This window comes from Arvicanthis niloticus, chromosome 6, assembly GCF_011762505.2.
Source record: "Arvicanthis niloticus isolate mArvNil1 chromosome 6, mArvNil1.pat.X, whole genome shotgun sequence".
In the NCBI taxonomy this organism is placed as follows: Eukaryota; Metazoa; Chordata; class Mammalia; order Rodentia; family Muridae; genus Arvicanthis; species Arvicanthis niloticus.
This window is the reverse complement of record NC_047663.1, coordinates 12355661-12373240: the sequence shown is the minus strand read 5'-3', so window position 1 is coordinate 12373240 and position 17580 is coordinate 12355661. Positions and strand designations below refer to the sequence as shown.

Genomic DNA, 17580 nt, shown 5'->3' with positions numbered 1-17580 from the left:
TAAGAGTTTCTCTCTGTGTACAGTAATATTTGAACAAGAAGGATACTTACAGCTAGGTAAAACAGATAAGAATATTCCCTTCCTTCAGAAACTATTTCAGAATATTGACGATTCTGCAAAGAAAGAACAAATTAAACATGAAGTTTTATAATCAATAAATTTTATGCAAATGTGATTGGGCCATTGATCAACTCTACTAGTGTAGTCTTCTCCCAGATTTTTCCATGGGCACAAAGGAAGTACCAATTTTTAAATATGTAGCTAGGTGTTGCTATTCTTCCTCTCATTGCCTGGGAGCCATGCGGCTTTTCTCTAAAGGATGACATTCAGTGTTTAAGGATCAGCTACTGAGACAATCCAGGGAACAGAGGAGACAGTGTTTCTCCAAGCAGCATTCCCTTCTGTACCCATCGCCCCTTGGTGATGCTCCACTCTTTCCTATGATTCCCCCTTTTAGAAGTTTAGAATCTCTAAGGAGTAAAGGGAAAATAACTTTCAGGGAATACATCTGGTCTGTGAGTAAAGTTGAAATTTCTTGCTGCTGTATCAGCTCTAGATAGAGTATCAAGTACCAAAATATAGTATAAAAGCCACACCAATATTAGAACTTTAAAGCACAGAACCGCAGAGATTAGGGGGAAAGTTTGTATACATTAGTAGGACACAGAACACCAATGGATTTTTACTAGTGTCAATGTCCTTTTCTCTACTGCTCACTATCCATGTTCCCAGGAAACAGCAGCAAATGTTAAATTTTAACTTGTAGGTAAATGGGGCTATGGTATATCAGGCAAAATCTTTCTATTTCAATTAAGAATTTTCTACAGGTTTTGTGGCTTGGTTGGTGTCCCAGACTCTACATTAGAAGCCTTTTCTGGTTGCAGGAGATAGCTTTTTCAGGTTCCATATCCCCAACTGTTAGAAGTCTTAGCTAGGGTCACCCTAGTAGATTCCTAGGATTTTCCATTGTTTCAGGTTTCTAGCTAGTTGCAGAAATGCACCCCTATAGATTCCATCTCTCTCTCTCTCTCTCTCTCTCTCTCTCTCTCTCTCTCTCTCTCGCTCTCTCACACACACACACACACACACACACACACACCAACTCCTACTTCATCCCTCCTGTTCCTCTCCCCACCACTTCCCTAAAAATTTCCTTCCCGAAATCCACACCAGATGTCTACTTATTTCTCCATCTCAGTGAACTTTAAACATCCCACTTGGGACCTCTTTATTACTTAACTTCTTTGGGTCTGTGGATTGTAGCATGGTTGTTCTGTAGTTTATGGCTAATATCCACTTTTAAGTGAGTATGTACTATGAATGTCCTTTTGAGACTGGGTTACCTTACTCAGGACGATATTCTCAAGTTCCATACATTTGCCTGCAAATTTCATGGTGTCTTTGATTTTAATAACTGAATAGTATTCCATTGTGTAAATGAACCACATTTTCTTTATCCACGCTTCAGTTGAGGCACATTTAGGTTGTTTCCAATTTCTGGTCATTATGAATAAAGCTGCTATGAACATAGTTGAGCACGTGTTTTTATAGGATATTGGAGCATCTTTTGGGTATATACCCAGAAGTGATATAGCTGGGTCTTGAGGTAGAATTATTCCCATTTTTCTGAGAAACCACCAAATTGATTTCCAAAGTAGTTGTATAAAAGTGTACTAATGGAGAAATGGTCTCCTTGCTCCGCATCCTCATCAACATGTGCAATCACTTGAATTTTTAATCTTTGCCATTCTCACAGGTGTAACATGGAATCTCAGAGTCATTTTGATTTGTATTTCACTGATGACTAAGAATGTCAAACATTCCTTTAAAGGGCTTCTGCTTCTTGGCCATTAGAAAGTCCTCTCTTGAGAGTTCTATGTTTAACTCTGTACCCCATTTTTAAAAATTGGGTTAATTGGTTTGCTAATGTATAGTTTCTTAAGTTCTTTATGTAGTTTGGAATATCAGCACTCTGACAGATGTAAGGTTGGTGAAGATCTTTTCCCATTCTGTAGACTGTTGTTAAGGTGTCCTTTGCTTTTCAGTTTCGTGAGGTTCCATCTATTAATTGTTAATCTTAGTGCCTGAGCTGTTGGGGTTCTGTTCAAGAAGTTGTCTCCTGTGCTAATGTGTTCAAGGTTATCCCCCACTTTCTCTTCTATCAGATTTAGTACGTCTTGTTTTATGTTGAGTCTTGGATCCACTTAGACTTGAGTTTTATACAGGGAGATAGATATGAAACTGTTTGTATTCTTCTATATGCAGTTTAACCCAGCACCATTTGTTAAGATGCTTTCTTTTTCCACCGTATAATTTTGGCTTCTAGGTCAAAACTCAAGTGTCCATAGGTGTGTAGGTTTACTTCTGGGAATTCAATTTGATTCCATTGATCAACCTGTCTGGTTTTATGCCAACACTGTGCAGGTTTTATTACTATTGCTCTGCAGTACAGCTTGAGATCAGAGGTGCTGATACCTCCAGCAGATATTTTATTATATAAGATTGTTTTAGCAAACCTGTTTTTTGTTTTATTTTTTCCATATCAAGTTGAGTATTGTTATTTCAAGATCTGTAAAGAATTGTGTTGAAAGTTTGGTGGTAATTGCATTGAATCTCTAGATTGCTTTTTATAAGATGGCCACTTTTACTATTTTAATCCTACTGATCCATGGAGCATGGCAGATCTTTGCACCTTCTGTTATCTTCTTTTGATACACACACACACACACACACACACACACACACACACACACACGTTCTTCATAAGAATAAACCATAGGACACAGTCTATGCTAGGCTATTGACACTTTAGGAGGTTTCCTTTGTCAATGCAATTAATTTAAATTTCTTAATTTTAGCCTCAAGCTGACTCTTCAGACAAGGGCAAAAACCAGCTACATTCTTCACCAAAATATCAGAAGAACAGTTTCTAGGCCATGTGCTAAAATTCTTGTCCTCTGAATCTTCTTGAGCCAGAGCACCACAATTCAAGTCACTCTCAGCACCACTGTCATCCATGTTTTAATTAGTATGGCCCAAGAATCTTCACTTAAAGCATTACACTGCTTGTCTAATGCAAAGTTCCAAATTTACACTCCTCCAAACAAAAATATGGCCAGGACAATCAAAGAAAAAACCCCACTCCTGACACCAATTTCTATATTAGGATTCCCATTGCTGTGAAGGGACAAAATGACTAAGGCAACTCTTAAAGAGAAAAACATTTAATTTGGGGTTTAATTTCAGAGATTCAGTCCATTATCATCATGGCGGGAAGAATGGCAGCATCTAAGCAAACATGGTGCTGGAGAAGAAGCTGAGAATTCTACATTGTTATCTGAAGGCTGCCAGAAGGAGACAGGAATTCCACACTGGGCAGAGCCTGAGCATGGGAGACCTCAATGTCTGCCTACATAGTGATGTACTTCCTCCAACAAGGCCACATCTCTTAATAGTGCCACTTTCTATGGCCAAGCATTCAAGTACATGAGTCTATGGGAGTCAAACCTTCAAACCATCACAGGGATGTAAAGCAAATTTTAAAAAATGGATTTAAAAAGGTAAAAAAAGTAACAAAAATACTTTAAATTTTTCAGTCTTTAGAGTATATGTTTTCTAACTCAAGACAAAGCTTTTTTATTCTATTCTGAGACACTTATAGAAATGTCACACATTTCTTACCTCAAAATGTAATAATGTGCATCCTCCCAGTGTAGCAGGTGGGATCAGGGCAATAAGACAAAATAGTGAAGTATCTCTATAGAAATCAATAAGCATAAAACAGGTAGAGAAGAAAGAGACCTAGAAGAAAATGAAATATGCATTTTTAGTTGCTTTCTAAAATGCAGTGGCAGGGGTTAAGCGATGACTCACCAGATAAGACCATGTTTTTTTCTCTTACAAAGGACCTGAGTTTAGTTCCTTGTACACATGTCAAGTAATTCACACCTTCCTGTAACTCCAGCTCCACCAAACCCAGGATTGTTTTCTGAAATCTTCAATTGTGAATGCACATATGCACTTAAACACACCAAAAAAAAAAAAAAAAATAGACTGGGTCAGACTCTTAGCTGGTCTGCTCCCGTGAAGACACCATATCCCGAGACATCCTAAAGGAGCCACTGAAAGGAGCCACTGAACTTCCACCAGAGAACTCCTAAACCAGATAAACAACTTTAGCAAAGTGGCTAGATATAAAATCAACTCAAACAAATCAGTAGCCTTCCTCTACTCAAAGAATAAACACACTGAGAAAGAAATTAGGGAAATGACACCCTTCAAAATAGTCACAAATAATATAAAATATCTTGGAGTGAATCTAATCAATCAAGTGAAATATATGTATGACAAGAATTTCAAATCTCTTAAGAAAGAAATTGAAGAAGCTCTCAGAAAATGGAAAGGTCTCCTATGCTCCTGGATTGGCAGGATTAATTTAGTAAAAATGGCCATCTTGCCAAAAGCAATAACAGATTCAATGTAATGCCCATCAAAATTCCAAATCAATTCTTCATAGAGATAGAAAGAGCAATTAGCAAATTCATTTGGAATAACAAAAAACCCAGGATAGCAAGAACTATTCTCCACAATAAAAGAACTTCTGGGGGAATTACCATCCCTGACCTCAAACTGTACTACAGAGCAATAGTGATAAAAAAAAAAAAAAACAAAAAAACAACAACAACAAAAAAAAAAACCTGCATGGTATTGGTACAGAGACAGGCAGGAAGATCAATGGAATAGAATTAAAGATCCAGAAATGAACCCACACAACTTTGGTCACTTGATCTTTGACAAAGGACCTAAAACCATCAAGTAGAAAAAGAACAGCATTTTCAGCAGATGGTGCTGGTTCAACTGGAGGTCAGCATGTAGAAGGATGCAAATCAATCCATTCTTATCTCCTTGTACAAAGCTCAAGTCCAAGTGGATAAAGAACTTTCACATAAAACCAGATACACTGAAACTAATAGAAGAAAATGTGGGGAAGACCCTCAAATACCTAGGCACAGGGGAAAAGTTCCTGAACAGAACACCAGTGGCTTATGCTGTAAGATCAAGAATTGAGAAATGAGACCTCATAAAATTGCAAAGCTTCTGTAAGGCAAAGGACACTGTCAATAGGACAAAATGGCAACCAACAGATTGGAAAAAGATCATTAGCAATCCTACATCTGATAGAGAGCTAATATCCAATATATACAAAGAACTCAAGAAATTAGACTCCAGACAACTAAATAACCCTATTTAAAAATGGGGTACAGAGCTAAACAACAAATTCTCAACTGAGGAAACTTGAATGGCCGAGAAGCACCTTAAGAAATGCTCAATATCCTTAGTCATCAGGGAAATGCAAATCAAAACAACCCTGAGATACAACCTCACACCTGTCAGAATGGCTAAGATCAAAATTTCAGGTGACAATAGATGCTGGCGAGGATATGGAGAAAGAGGAACACTCCTCCATTGTTGGTGGGATTGCAAGCTGGTACATCCACTCTCGAAATCAGTCTGGCGGTTCCTCAGAAAATTGAACATAGCATTACCTGAGGAATTAGCTATACCACTCCTGGGCACAGACCCAGAAGATGCTCCAATATATAACAAGGACATATGCTCCACTGTGTTCATAGCAGCCTTATTTATAATATCCAGAAGTTGGAATGAACACAGATGTCCTTCAACAGAGGAATGAATAAAAAAAAAATGTGGTACATTTATACAATGGAGTATACTTAGCTATTAAAAATAATGAATTTGAGAAATTCTTAGGTAAATGGATGGAACTAGAAAAATATCATCCTGAGTGAGGTAACCCAATCACAAAAGAACACACATGGTATGCACTCACTGATAAGTGGATATTAGCCCAAAAGCTTGAAATAGCCAAGACCACATGAAGTTCATGAAGAAAGAAGACCAAGTGTGGATGCCTCAGTCCTACATAGAAGGAGTATTAAATGTAAATATAATATCATAAATAAATAAATATATCAAGGGAGCAAATATAAAGACAAAGTGTGGGACAAAAACTGAAGGAGTGGGTGTCTGGAGAGCATTCCACCTGGGTATCCATCCCATGTGCATTCACCAAAGGTAGACTGATGTGGATGTCAGGAAGTGCATGCTGACAAAAGCCTGATATTGCTGTCTCCTTAGAGGTCTATCAGAGTCTGACATATTCAGAGGCAGATGTTCACAGCTAACCACTGATCTGATCAAGGGGTTCCCAATGGAGAAGTTAGAGAGAAGACTGAAGGAGCTGAAAGGGTTTGTGGCCCCATGAGGAAAGCAACAATACCAACAACCAGAGCTCCCAGGGTCTAAACCACCAGCCTGGGAGCACATAGGGAGGGACCCATGACTCCATCTGTACATGTAGGGGAGGATGGCCTTGTTGGACATAGGTAGGAGAAGAGATCCTTGGTCCCATGAAGGCTGAACACCAAGTGGGGGGGGGCGGAATTTGAGGGTGGGGAGGAGTGAGTGGAGGGTAGGTGGGGGCACATCCTCATAGAAGCAGGAGGAGAGGGGATGGGATAGGAGGTTCCTGGGTGGTGGTGGGAAATGGGATAAGTGGATAAAATCTTAAATGTAAATATAATATCATAAATAAATAAATAAATAAATAAATAAACACAAAAATAGATCTTAAAACCAAAAATTAAATATATTTTAAATATTCTAATCTTATTTTCATTGTCATAAAATTAACATTATCACAAACATTTCTTCCTAGACTTGGCTAAAAGCATTTGCCTTAACTTTGGAATTTTGACAAAGCTGGACAGATATAGGATCTGAAGCCTAGGCTAAATATGCAATGGTCGGTTTTAATCACAGGGGAACAAAAGTAAAGTAGGTTTGATGCTGTCTAGGGATTTAATAAATAAGCTACAGGCATTAATCAAAGAGAAATATTTTGAATTGAACACAGTTACATTTTATAGAAGTATTTTCTCAGATATATTGATAAGTTTATCAATTAGGCAACTTGTTTTTGAGCACCATTGGAACTGATAGAACAGAAGTCACAGGTGCAAACTTTACATCCTTGCCTTAAATCTTCCTTCATAAACTATGGCAAAGCTTTTCTAGAAGGATCTGTGCTTCTCTTCAATTCATTCTGATGTCAGAGTACTGTCTCTGACTATGTTTCCATTCTAAAAGCTTCTAATTTCCCCCATAACAAAACATAGACTCCTGTAGGATTAATCTGTGAGCATGTTATGTAAGGTGAACTCTGAATCTAGCCTTAATTTCCATCTTAACTAGGTCCCTGCCTGTGCTCAGCTTCCTACTGCACAGGAGGTTCATCAGTTTCTACTGTTTGATAGGACAGGTCTGGCTTCCTTCCCTTTTGAGTTTTTACTCTATTTGCCTTATCTTCTAAAGAAGAAAAACATATATTTAGAAAAATATCACCATTAGGAAATCTTACTCCTTACTAACTTTCAGGGATTAATGCCTGATGTTTATATGCATTTTATGTTTTTTATTATTCTACTTATGGATATGTCTTTATCTACATTTATATCTGCATCTGTATCTACATATGCATATACATCTATATCCATATCCATACCTATCTCTATAGCAATACCTATAACTATATCTATGTCTACATCCATAGCCATACCTATGTTTATACCTAGCCTATATCTATATAATTTTCATCATTCAGTTTTATGAAAATATGCCTTATGTCTGTTTTTGTTAACTTGTGGAAATAAATGATTATAAACTGCTGCAATTAATTTTTATAAAGTAATATTATGACTAGTGTGTCAAATACAAATACAGCATCATTTGATACTAAAGTATATCAATCCTTTCAGAGTTTCAAATATAAAACATTAGGGGAGAAGTTTCATTCTCATTTAACTCACTGGAGGAAGAGTCTATGTAACTTGCATGTTTTCTTCCTCAACCATCCCAAACTCTGGTACATGAAGAAAGCCAAGTATTTGTTAGACAGTAATGTAATTGAGACATTAAAATATAAATGCTAGAATAAATATATATAAGTTACAAATATTCTCTTTCTAAGTTTACAAAGTGAAGATTTTAATAAATGATTTTTATCAAGGGCTTCCTTAGCAGTCAGAATTTAGCTTTAGGTTTTATAATTAACAATATTTATAGTCTTCTAAAAATTCCACAACCTTTGTGTTGAGGTAATTTCTTTTCCTAAAAGGAATTTTAAAATAATACCCAGGTTTATGAGCCTATAACTAATTCACTTACCTTTAAAGGAAGTGAAATGAAAACAGATAAATTTTAACATACATGCTATACGCATGTATATATGTATATATTATATAATATATGTATATATTATATATAAATATATATATTTATGTGTATAACATAAATGTTAAAATTTATCTGTTTTCACTTCACTTTATAAATATATATTTTATAAATATATGATATATAATCCATAATTATATTATAGAACTAGTGAAAAGTGAAAAAATACATTTGAAATATTTTAAATAATAAAATACCATACACCAATCAATAATATTTTTAAAGTTAGTACTTAATGCCACCATAGAAATAAAAACAGTAAAAATACTTACAATATAGAAGCAAAGTGACCAAATGCCACTATTTTTTCTCCCCTTGCGATAAATGAAGGAAATCACATACATCATAAAAATAATTGACATGGCATAGCCACCAACATAGAGAATCTGAAACCAACAGGAATACCAGAATAAATATTTTGACACAGGAAACCTTTTGAATGTACTAATGTTGTGAAACAATATCTTCATGTTCTTTCATTTATAATGATTTAAATATCATAGAGAGTGGTAAAGTGGGTGGCTTGGGATTGTCACTTCTCAGCAGAACATCATATAACACAAACAACTAGGAAAGGCGACTTTGTAGGTTTTCTGCAAACAAGCCTTTACATACAATACCTCACTCAAGAGAGACAACTTAGAAATGGTAAGAATGATTTGGTTTGTTCTGAGGGCTCTTGGCCTAACACAGCCCCTGCTTGGAGACTGTCTTGCAGATGGATACCTGTATTCTCAGTGTAGGTTCTTAGTTTCTGGTGCCACATAACTGGAGATTTTTTGGGGGAAAGGGTGATGGGAAAAAAAGGTTTGGGAATATGCAAGCAGTGTTACTGAATGTCAGTCAAAGCATTCAGAGAGATCCAGTCACGGTGGCACAGAGTTTAATCTCAGCCCTCAGGAGGATCACCATGATTTCAAAGTCATCTCAATTGCTAGGACTGCATGGTTGGACCGCATTCGAGGAGCAAAATGAAAACACACAACAGGGAAAAAGCCACAGTGACAATTTTCTGTCATATGTATTTTAGCCACACTTTAAGAAACCCTTATAAAACAAATGAAAATAGTACATTGTATGTTACTGTTAATTTTCGGGTTGAATCATTTAATGATAGTTGGTTTAGGAATGGTGTCACTTACCTGAATAAATAGATCTCCAGCTGTGAACACACTCTCTGGAGGGGCTGAGGCATAGAATGCAATGTACATAGAAAAAATGAGTGCACAGTAGACTGGAACCTCAAACAGAGCCTGCCCGAACCAATATGCAGATGGGGAGAGTCCTGAAATCCACAGCTGGAACTGAGCTCTGTTCTGGTAAGGAAGTGCAATTGTCAATTGGATTTTGTTATATATATATATATATAACAAAATATATATATATTTAATATATATATATATATGATTTTGTTATATATATATAACAAAATATATATATATTTAATATATATATAATATATATATTTATATTTTTGGATATATATATATATATATATATATATATATATATATATCCAAAGAAGTTATTCATTATTAGTGATTAAACACTATACAGATGAAAGGACAGGAATCAGTCCAAAGCTACTCTATCAAAATTTTCTGTTGTTACTAATAAAAATAATTTATCCTAATGTGCTTTCATAGTTAATAAAAATAAACCATCCATGCCGGGCAGTGGTTTCACACACCTTTAATCCCAGCACTTGGGAGGCAGAGACAGGTGGATTTTTGAGTTCGAGGCCAGCTTGGTCTACAGAGTGAGTTCCAGGACAGCCAGGGCTACACAGAGAAACTTTGTCTCGAATAAATAAATAAATAAATAAATAAATAAATAAATAAATAAACCATTCAAGTTACTGGCAGAGAATGCATGCGGTCAATCAAAGATTGACTTAATGCCTACAAAACAAAATTCCCCAGATGAGTAATAAATTTCAGTGGTAAAAAAATTCAACCCTTATCCAAATGAAAGTAGACATTTTTTTTCCATGTAAAATTCTCTCATTGGTTTATTTTCAATAAAAATGAGTGTTTAAAACATTGTCAGTAACTACATCTTGCATGTTACTTTCAGATAGCTTTGTACTTTCTAATTTTTAAAGTCATTAATGTATTTCATAATAATATTATGAATTATGTGCAGTTATTTTGTTTCACTATATTTTATACATAAAAAATCCACCAAATGATAAAAACTTTGAAAGTTGTTTTCCAAGTTTATTTTCTGTCATTTCTAGCTCTTCTGCCTTAGATAATCTAATAAAATGTATGATGAATCATTATACATGAATCATTAAAATTCAGATTATTTTTCAGAGCTGTTTTTTTTTCTTTCTGTGCTTCAGTTTTGCTGTGTATTCTTCTGGTTCATTCTTTTTTACTTGTGTGTTTGTTCTAAAAGCCATGTTCATTATTTTTTTATATAGCTACATTAGGTACTTATAGGAGTTCATACACACACACACACACACACACACACACACACACACACACACACACACTACGTACTTCTGTTTATTTCCTTCTTTATTGTGTTTTTCTTTTAGTAAAATACTTGATCGAGTTAACTTTTCCTACTTTACTGTTACTACTTTCACTTTCTCTGTCATTTCTGGGTCTGTTCTCAATTGATCAAGTCATGCCCCAAAGTTGGATCCTTGGGGGAACCTCTACAACTGATGACTAGAAATAGGTATTTCCAGTCCTATATAACTTCTGAATGTGCTCATCTTACAGAGATCTGTATATTCTTGCCACCATGAAGTTCTACTTCACGCATACATAGCTCCATCTTGGTAACAGAGTCTAACCAACCCTTGTGTAGAGTTCTACTGCCCATGCTATGTGTAATTCTTGCATTGATGGAATGCTGAAAGGAAATTCCAATCACTAATCCTTTTGGATTCCAAATTCGTCTTTTAGTTTAGTAAGACCTTGGGGTGCTGCTCAAAAATTGTATATGTTCCATGAGCTAGTTCCTAGAAGATATGTGTGAAGTACAACTCAAATTTTTATATGAAATCTCACCCAGTCTTCCACTGAAAAAATTACATTTAGGGGAGGCCCAATCCTCATCGCAATGCTTCAATTATTCAGAAGGAAACAAACAAAACTTTTTATCTATCTCTTGTTTTCTTTCTTGTGGTCTTTCCACTTGTCCTCCCCTTTTCCTACCTATTCCCTTACTTGATATGATTCTTACTTTTTACTTCTATAAAGGTGCAATTATGTATTAATCAACTTCTCAGTATATAAACCTGCACAGCACATTAAAGAAAAGCCCAACAATTATATTGTAAACAATTTCTGATTGTTTAAATCAATGAAAGTTTTCTTTATTTTTTACTACCTTATAGTCATCAATGCTGGTCATGGAAATATAAGGAGGAACACAGGCCATCAAAAAGATCCACGAGAAGAAGTAGACCATATAATCAAAATTTCTGTGGCCATTATCCTAGGAATGGAAGTTGTGCAAAGTGGAAAATCATTCTCTGGATTACATTGCTCAAAAAACAATCAATTATCTAAAAATATTGCCTTGGGTCTTTTTTGAGATTTCCATGTCCTTACATACTAATCCGATTTTCAACATAGATTTTGCTTATATATTCAATTTTATACATAAACAATTGAAAGAAGCTACATAATATGATTTTGAAAATGGAAAGTAATAATGAGAACAAGGGGTTCTTGTTATGATGGTAAAATTCTAAAGTTTGGGCTGACACTTAAAGATGATCTGTACTTTTAGGCTTTAATTATTGTGATATTTTGTCACTTTAAACTAATGCAACCAATTTAATATTCAGGAATTCCAACTCATCAGTTTCACATCTTAGGGATTTTTTCCATCTCTTCCTTTTTTTCCTCCTTCTCCTTCTTTTGATTTCTTTAACATAATCTTATTTTGCAATCCAGATTGAACTTGAATTCATAATGAATTTGAACTCATCACAAGGTGTGAGTCAGCATGCTTAGATTGTCTCTCCTAATTTAACATTTAGTGCTTACAGGGAACAGCTCAATTGAATATGCATAGTTGTATATGATATACTGTAACATACAACATATCAAATTAAAATAAATATATAGTAAGATAGATACAAGCGCTAATCTAATGTATGAAAGAAAGTCTATCAAGATCACTGAGATTATTCTGAATGGAACAGTCTGGAAGACTCTAGATAAAGCAGAAGCTACAAGAATACACCAACCTCAGGGAATGTGCTGCGGTCAGTTTGAATGTGTGCTGATGGTGCGAACAGTCCAAGGAGCGCATTACTCACGATATCCACAAGAACTGGAAAACAATTCAGTCTCTTGGTATTGCATGCCAATGTAAAGTTGTAATTCTAAAATGTAACAAAAAGATTTATCAGTTTGGAAGGTGAAAATATAGAAGGAGCTAAGGTGGGAGGAGTAAGGAGAGGAATAGGAGGAGTAAAGAGAGGAGGAGGAGAAGGAGGAGAAGTAAAGGGTGAGATGGAGGAGAGAGGGGGACATGGAGGCTGATGTTCGTTTGTCTGTAGCAGTCAAAGGTAGTTGGTATATCTAGGTTGAGTATTGGCTTACACCTCTGATTGTAAGGGCATCTTGTTATTGATCATTACCAAATATATAAGCCTTTGATTAATTTTTAACCATTAGAGTATCATTTTTCTACTGGGCCTGCATGGTTGGCAGGGTGGTCTGGGCAATGCCTAGCCTTGCAGAGACAGCATGGAAGATTGGCAGAGCCATATCCCACAATGGCGTCTCGTAGGTGGCAGGGCTGGTGTTTCTGGCTGGCCATTTCCAGCTGCAGCACGCACATGGCCTCTGGCCAAGTGCTTGAGCTAGGCAGAGCCGCTGCAGCTTAGATAGTCAGCTTGACCAGTGGCCATTTTTAAATGATTACTACAACAAGAAAACATAAAAGCTCCTGAACAAAATATGTAAAACTCTTCAAGTAATGAAAGAATGGCATATTCTTTGTGATATGGCCTATGGACTAGAGGTTCTTCAGTTTCTTTCTTTCAGATGTGCAAGTCAATTCTGTAATGTAATGTAATGTAATGTAATGTAATGTAATGTGATGTAATGTTTAAATGCCTTAGTTAAGCAATGGGATATAATTAAAGTTTAAAACAAACCTCTAACAGGACAAACTAATTATGGCTGCTGTCCTGTAGCCATTTGCTTGGAATCCCAATTTTCCATCCTGGATGTAGAAGTGAGAGGGATAAGAATCAAGAAGTTCATGAAGTTACAATGCCTATGAGTAACTTAACTAGGAAGGAAGAAGAGACTCTTCTGTGGAGTCATCTACAAGCTGTGCAGTGAACTGTGGGGACGCATGTCTTGGGAATTGACACCCATGCTAGAGTGATCTCTTTGATGATACAGATACCTGATTCACCCTTAATATCTGTAAGAAACTGTATAAACTCATTGGTTCACTAAGCTAGGCTTGTGTGGGATAATAACTTAGGCTTTGTTCACATCTTCTCAAGAAAAGCCATGTAACTTACAGACTGTATCTGGTGTAGAAACTATCTTTGGGATCTCTGGCTTAAAGCTCCAGATAACACGTAGAAATTGTACTGTTTTTTGAATTTTTTTTTTTACATTTACTCATTAGTGAATGTTTCTCTGTGTCTACATGTGTGTATGTCTGTGCATGTATGTACATGTTCATTGTGCATGTGTAAAAGTCAGAGAACAAGTTTCAGTAGTCAATTCTCTTTCTACCATATGCATTCAAGGAATCAAATCCAAGCCATAATTATTTAATGAACTAATAGTGAATGTAACTTTATTATATTAAACACATGAATATAATTCTCTGAATAATGAAGGAAAGGAGGAATCTTAATTCATTCTCTTAAGTAAATTTAAGGTATAAGTGGCATAATCATAGCCCAAAATCTCTCCTAATATACAAAATATATACACAGATATGATATTTGTTTATGATGTCTCAGATGCTGTTTTTCATTAAATTGCCCTATAATCGCCATAGCTCTGTGCCCTGGAGATGCACATACCTTCTCACCACCTGATAGGATGATGGCTCCATTATACTGACTGTCCTCTGTGCCATTTCTAGTCCCAAAAGCATCCACTTCCAAAGCTATGTTCTGTTGCTCTAGTGAATGTATGAAGTCATCGATCTTTGCTCCTAATAGACAGTAAAACGTAAAAGTCATTGCAAATCCCAGGGAACACTACAAAGTTATAAATCAAAATGACTCTTCATAGTCATTTGATTGTTATAGCATCCAATAGTATGGATTTTAATTCTCCATATGTTTCTTTTCTGAACAAATACCTTTTGTTCCCTTTTGTTTTAGGTAAATGTGTGTATTTAATTATATGTGTAAGAACACATGCATGTACATGCCATGTGGGGGCCAAATGTCTATGTCAGTTATATTCTTTGATCACTCTTCATTTTCTGTATTGACCCAGGGTCTTTCCCTTGGTCTAGAGATGACCAACTCAGTCTAGCTGGCCAGCAGCTCTGGGCACCAACTGTCTCTGGGATTACACATAGGTCTCCATATCAAATGAGCTTTTCAAAGCCCTGTAGGGCAGTGGGCTGTGAGCAGCAGCTGGGTGTTTGGTTGAGCATGAGTTTCCAACCCCAGAACCTTTATCGGATGGCAGCTCTGCTCCCAGGCCATGGTTCTTTTCACTTACCTTCAGTCCTCCAACAACCCCACCCACAGAGATGTTTATGACCATCAGTCATGAAGAATGGTCCCTCAGGCTCTCCCACATGCAGATGAGGTATCTCCAAGCTCTCAGGTCAAGCCAATAGACATTATCTGCTGTCAGACCCTAACCCACCCCAAAACTGTATATAAGGGCTCTATTTAGGGGAAGTAAAGAGCCTGCTCAAGAATCATCCTGGTGTCCGAGAATTTTTGTCACAAGAGCTGTAACACTTGGGGAGATATCTGCTCTCCCAGAACCTGCCTGGAACACCAAGCTGCCTCCTTGCCAGCTAGCTGGCTCCTTATCAGCCCAGCCCAGGCCTAGACCAGCTCAGCCTGGAGAGACAGGTACAGTACCTGGGAGAGACTGGTTAGTGACTGGGCACCAGAGGCAGCAGCAGGGGCAGGCAATCTCCCCTCCTGCTCACACTCTGTGTCCTTTGGCCTCAACCTCCCGCATCAGGCGGGGGCCGGAGTCTTACAGACAGTGGAGACGCAGGCCGGAGTCAGGGCAGAGACAGTAGCGAGCCCTCCCTGCTCTCACCCTGTCCCCAGTCGGGAGATCGTCGTGGGATACCCTCCAGAACAAGGGACCCACAAAGCCCATATTTTTATTAGTTATTTGAGAATTTCAAATATGCATAGAATCTATGCTGCTCATATTCCCACTCCCTACTTCTTCTCCTAAATCCTATCAGCTCAACCTCTCTTCCTTAACACCTTCCCGGTTCTGGACATTGTTTTTTTATAATCCCTTGAGTCCAGTTAGTACTGCCCATATGAGCACTGGTATGAGGCCACCCAACGGATTGTGGTTTCTTAGCTACTTTTCTACTGCTATGATAAAACACCATGACCAAAAGCAACTTGCACATGTTGGTGTGGGTTGTATGTATTTACTTCAGCTTACAGTTGTGATGCTGCAGGAAGAAAAGCCAGTCACACCCAACAAATCTTCATGGGGATCTGAAGTCTGTTCTCATACTTTCATAGCAAGTGTGTGGCCCACTGAAATTCTCGCTGAGTCTTCTATTATAGACTTTCTAAATGTGGTTCGATAACGATAATGATGCTCATTACTTACGATCTCATCTAAGTAAAAATAACTCTGATAATTAAAAACAACTTTTGTTAACACCTTATGACTTTTAGAATAAAACCTCCTAGAATCAAACAACATATTCCATTGAACTAATGCCAGTAACAGTGATCATGTACTTTAAATGTTTTTAAATGTTACCAATATGTTCCTCTATCCAACTATAAAGTCTATCCTTATAATCATTGTGACATTCTACTTTCACAATATTTTATGTAAACCTTAATTTTTAATGTGTGCTGATATAATATCATATACATTTGGCTTCATTGTTTCAATTTTAGATTTGAGTTTTCTAAACTGAGTGTAAGACACATTCATCTTTCTGTCATATGTGTCTTTCCTAAGCAATGTTCTTAAGAGTAACAATATTCATAAACTATGCATTTAACATCATTTTACCTGTTTTGTTGACAATCAGTAAGTTTGTGAGGGGCATCTGTGGTTGTTGGCCAGGTGTGAGGAAGTACATATGAGGAGCAAGCTCCCAACAGTAGTCACTTTGATGGACTATCCTGTGAATATTTGCTGACATAATATGCAGAAGTCCAATCCCCAAAATCAGAATCCTACACAGAAAAAAAATTACAGTATAGACCTATAGTCATTGTTCAGTCTTCAAAACATTCCTTCAAATACATGGATACAGTATAAGTGAGACATGATTAAAGACAGGCCTTCATATGTATGGCTCTGTATCTTGGTTCTTAAATTATTCCTTGTCTTTAAGTGGGAGCAATGACCAAGGATTTATCATCAGTGCACCTCCCTTGATGCATTCTGATCATGGGACAGCTTGTGCAATTTTAGAAGATGGCTCCTTACATGGCAAATTGAGATCTAGCCTCGTTTTCTCTGTGTTTATCCTACTGTTCCCTTTCTGTTGCAGAGTACACTACTCCTCGGAATCACGAGTTACTCTTTGCTCTTCCACCCATTGTCTTCAGTCTTCTTCATGGCAACCCTTTCCTAACTTCACCAGTTCAACCATGACTTATTTTTGTGTTTTCCTTTCCTTCAATTCCCATTCGAAAAGTTTACAAGTCAGATCTCAACACTACAGTGCTATTGCCGAAACTCATCCTTATGTCCTTCCAAGCATAGGTGGCACAGCCACTTCTACTGGGAACTGCAAAAGTTGTGAAGTCAGCACAGCTGTTTGACACAACTCCAGTGAAGCTGAGCCGAATGCTGCCATCACTGTCCTGTCTCTTGCTTTTTGGGTTTTGGTCTTTGCGTGTTGTATTCATGGAGACTTTCTGCATTATGACTAATTGTATGTCTTTTCCTGAGAAAAATATTTCTGAGTTTTTTTTCCAAGTAAAGTCCTAAACTTACTTCTGCTTTATCTGGCTACTATTTGGAAGACTTCCTTATGCCCTAGAGATTGCAATAAGCTCAGATAAGCAGATGCTAGGAAATTGTAAATGTGACCATGACTCCAGGGATCTTCTTTGGGTATCTG

At 36.8% G+C, this 17580-nt stretch overlaps 1 protein-coding gene across 3 annotated transcripts in view; it reads right to left on the bottom strand.

Moving 5' to 3' along the window:
* Positions 1–17580, bottom strand: part of LOC117710632 (ABC-type organic anion transporter ABCA8A) — a 70719-nt gene that overhangs the window by 17395 nt on the left and 35744 nt on the right. For all 3 annotated transcript variants that reach the window (XR_013110959.1, XM_076935545.1, XM_034505670.2), the window contains exons 20-27: positions 16518–16684; positions 14345–14478; positions 12533–12670; positions 11665–11772; positions 9456–9629; positions 8586–8699; positions 3682–3801; positions 51–113 (exon numbers count right to left, since the gene is read on the bottom strand). Coding sequence is in view for 2 of the 3 variants with exons in the window: in XM_076935545.1 (XP_076791660.1) it covers positions 51–113; positions 3682–3801; positions 8586–8699; positions 9456–9629; positions 11665–11772; positions 12533–12670; positions 14345–14478; positions 16518–16684 (1018 nt within the window). In the remaining variant the exon portion in view is untranslated. The remainder of the gene's footprint in view (positions 1–50; positions 114–3681; positions 3802–8585; positions 8700–9455; positions 9630–11664; positions 11773–12532; positions 12671–14344; positions 14479–16517; positions 16685–17580) is intronic.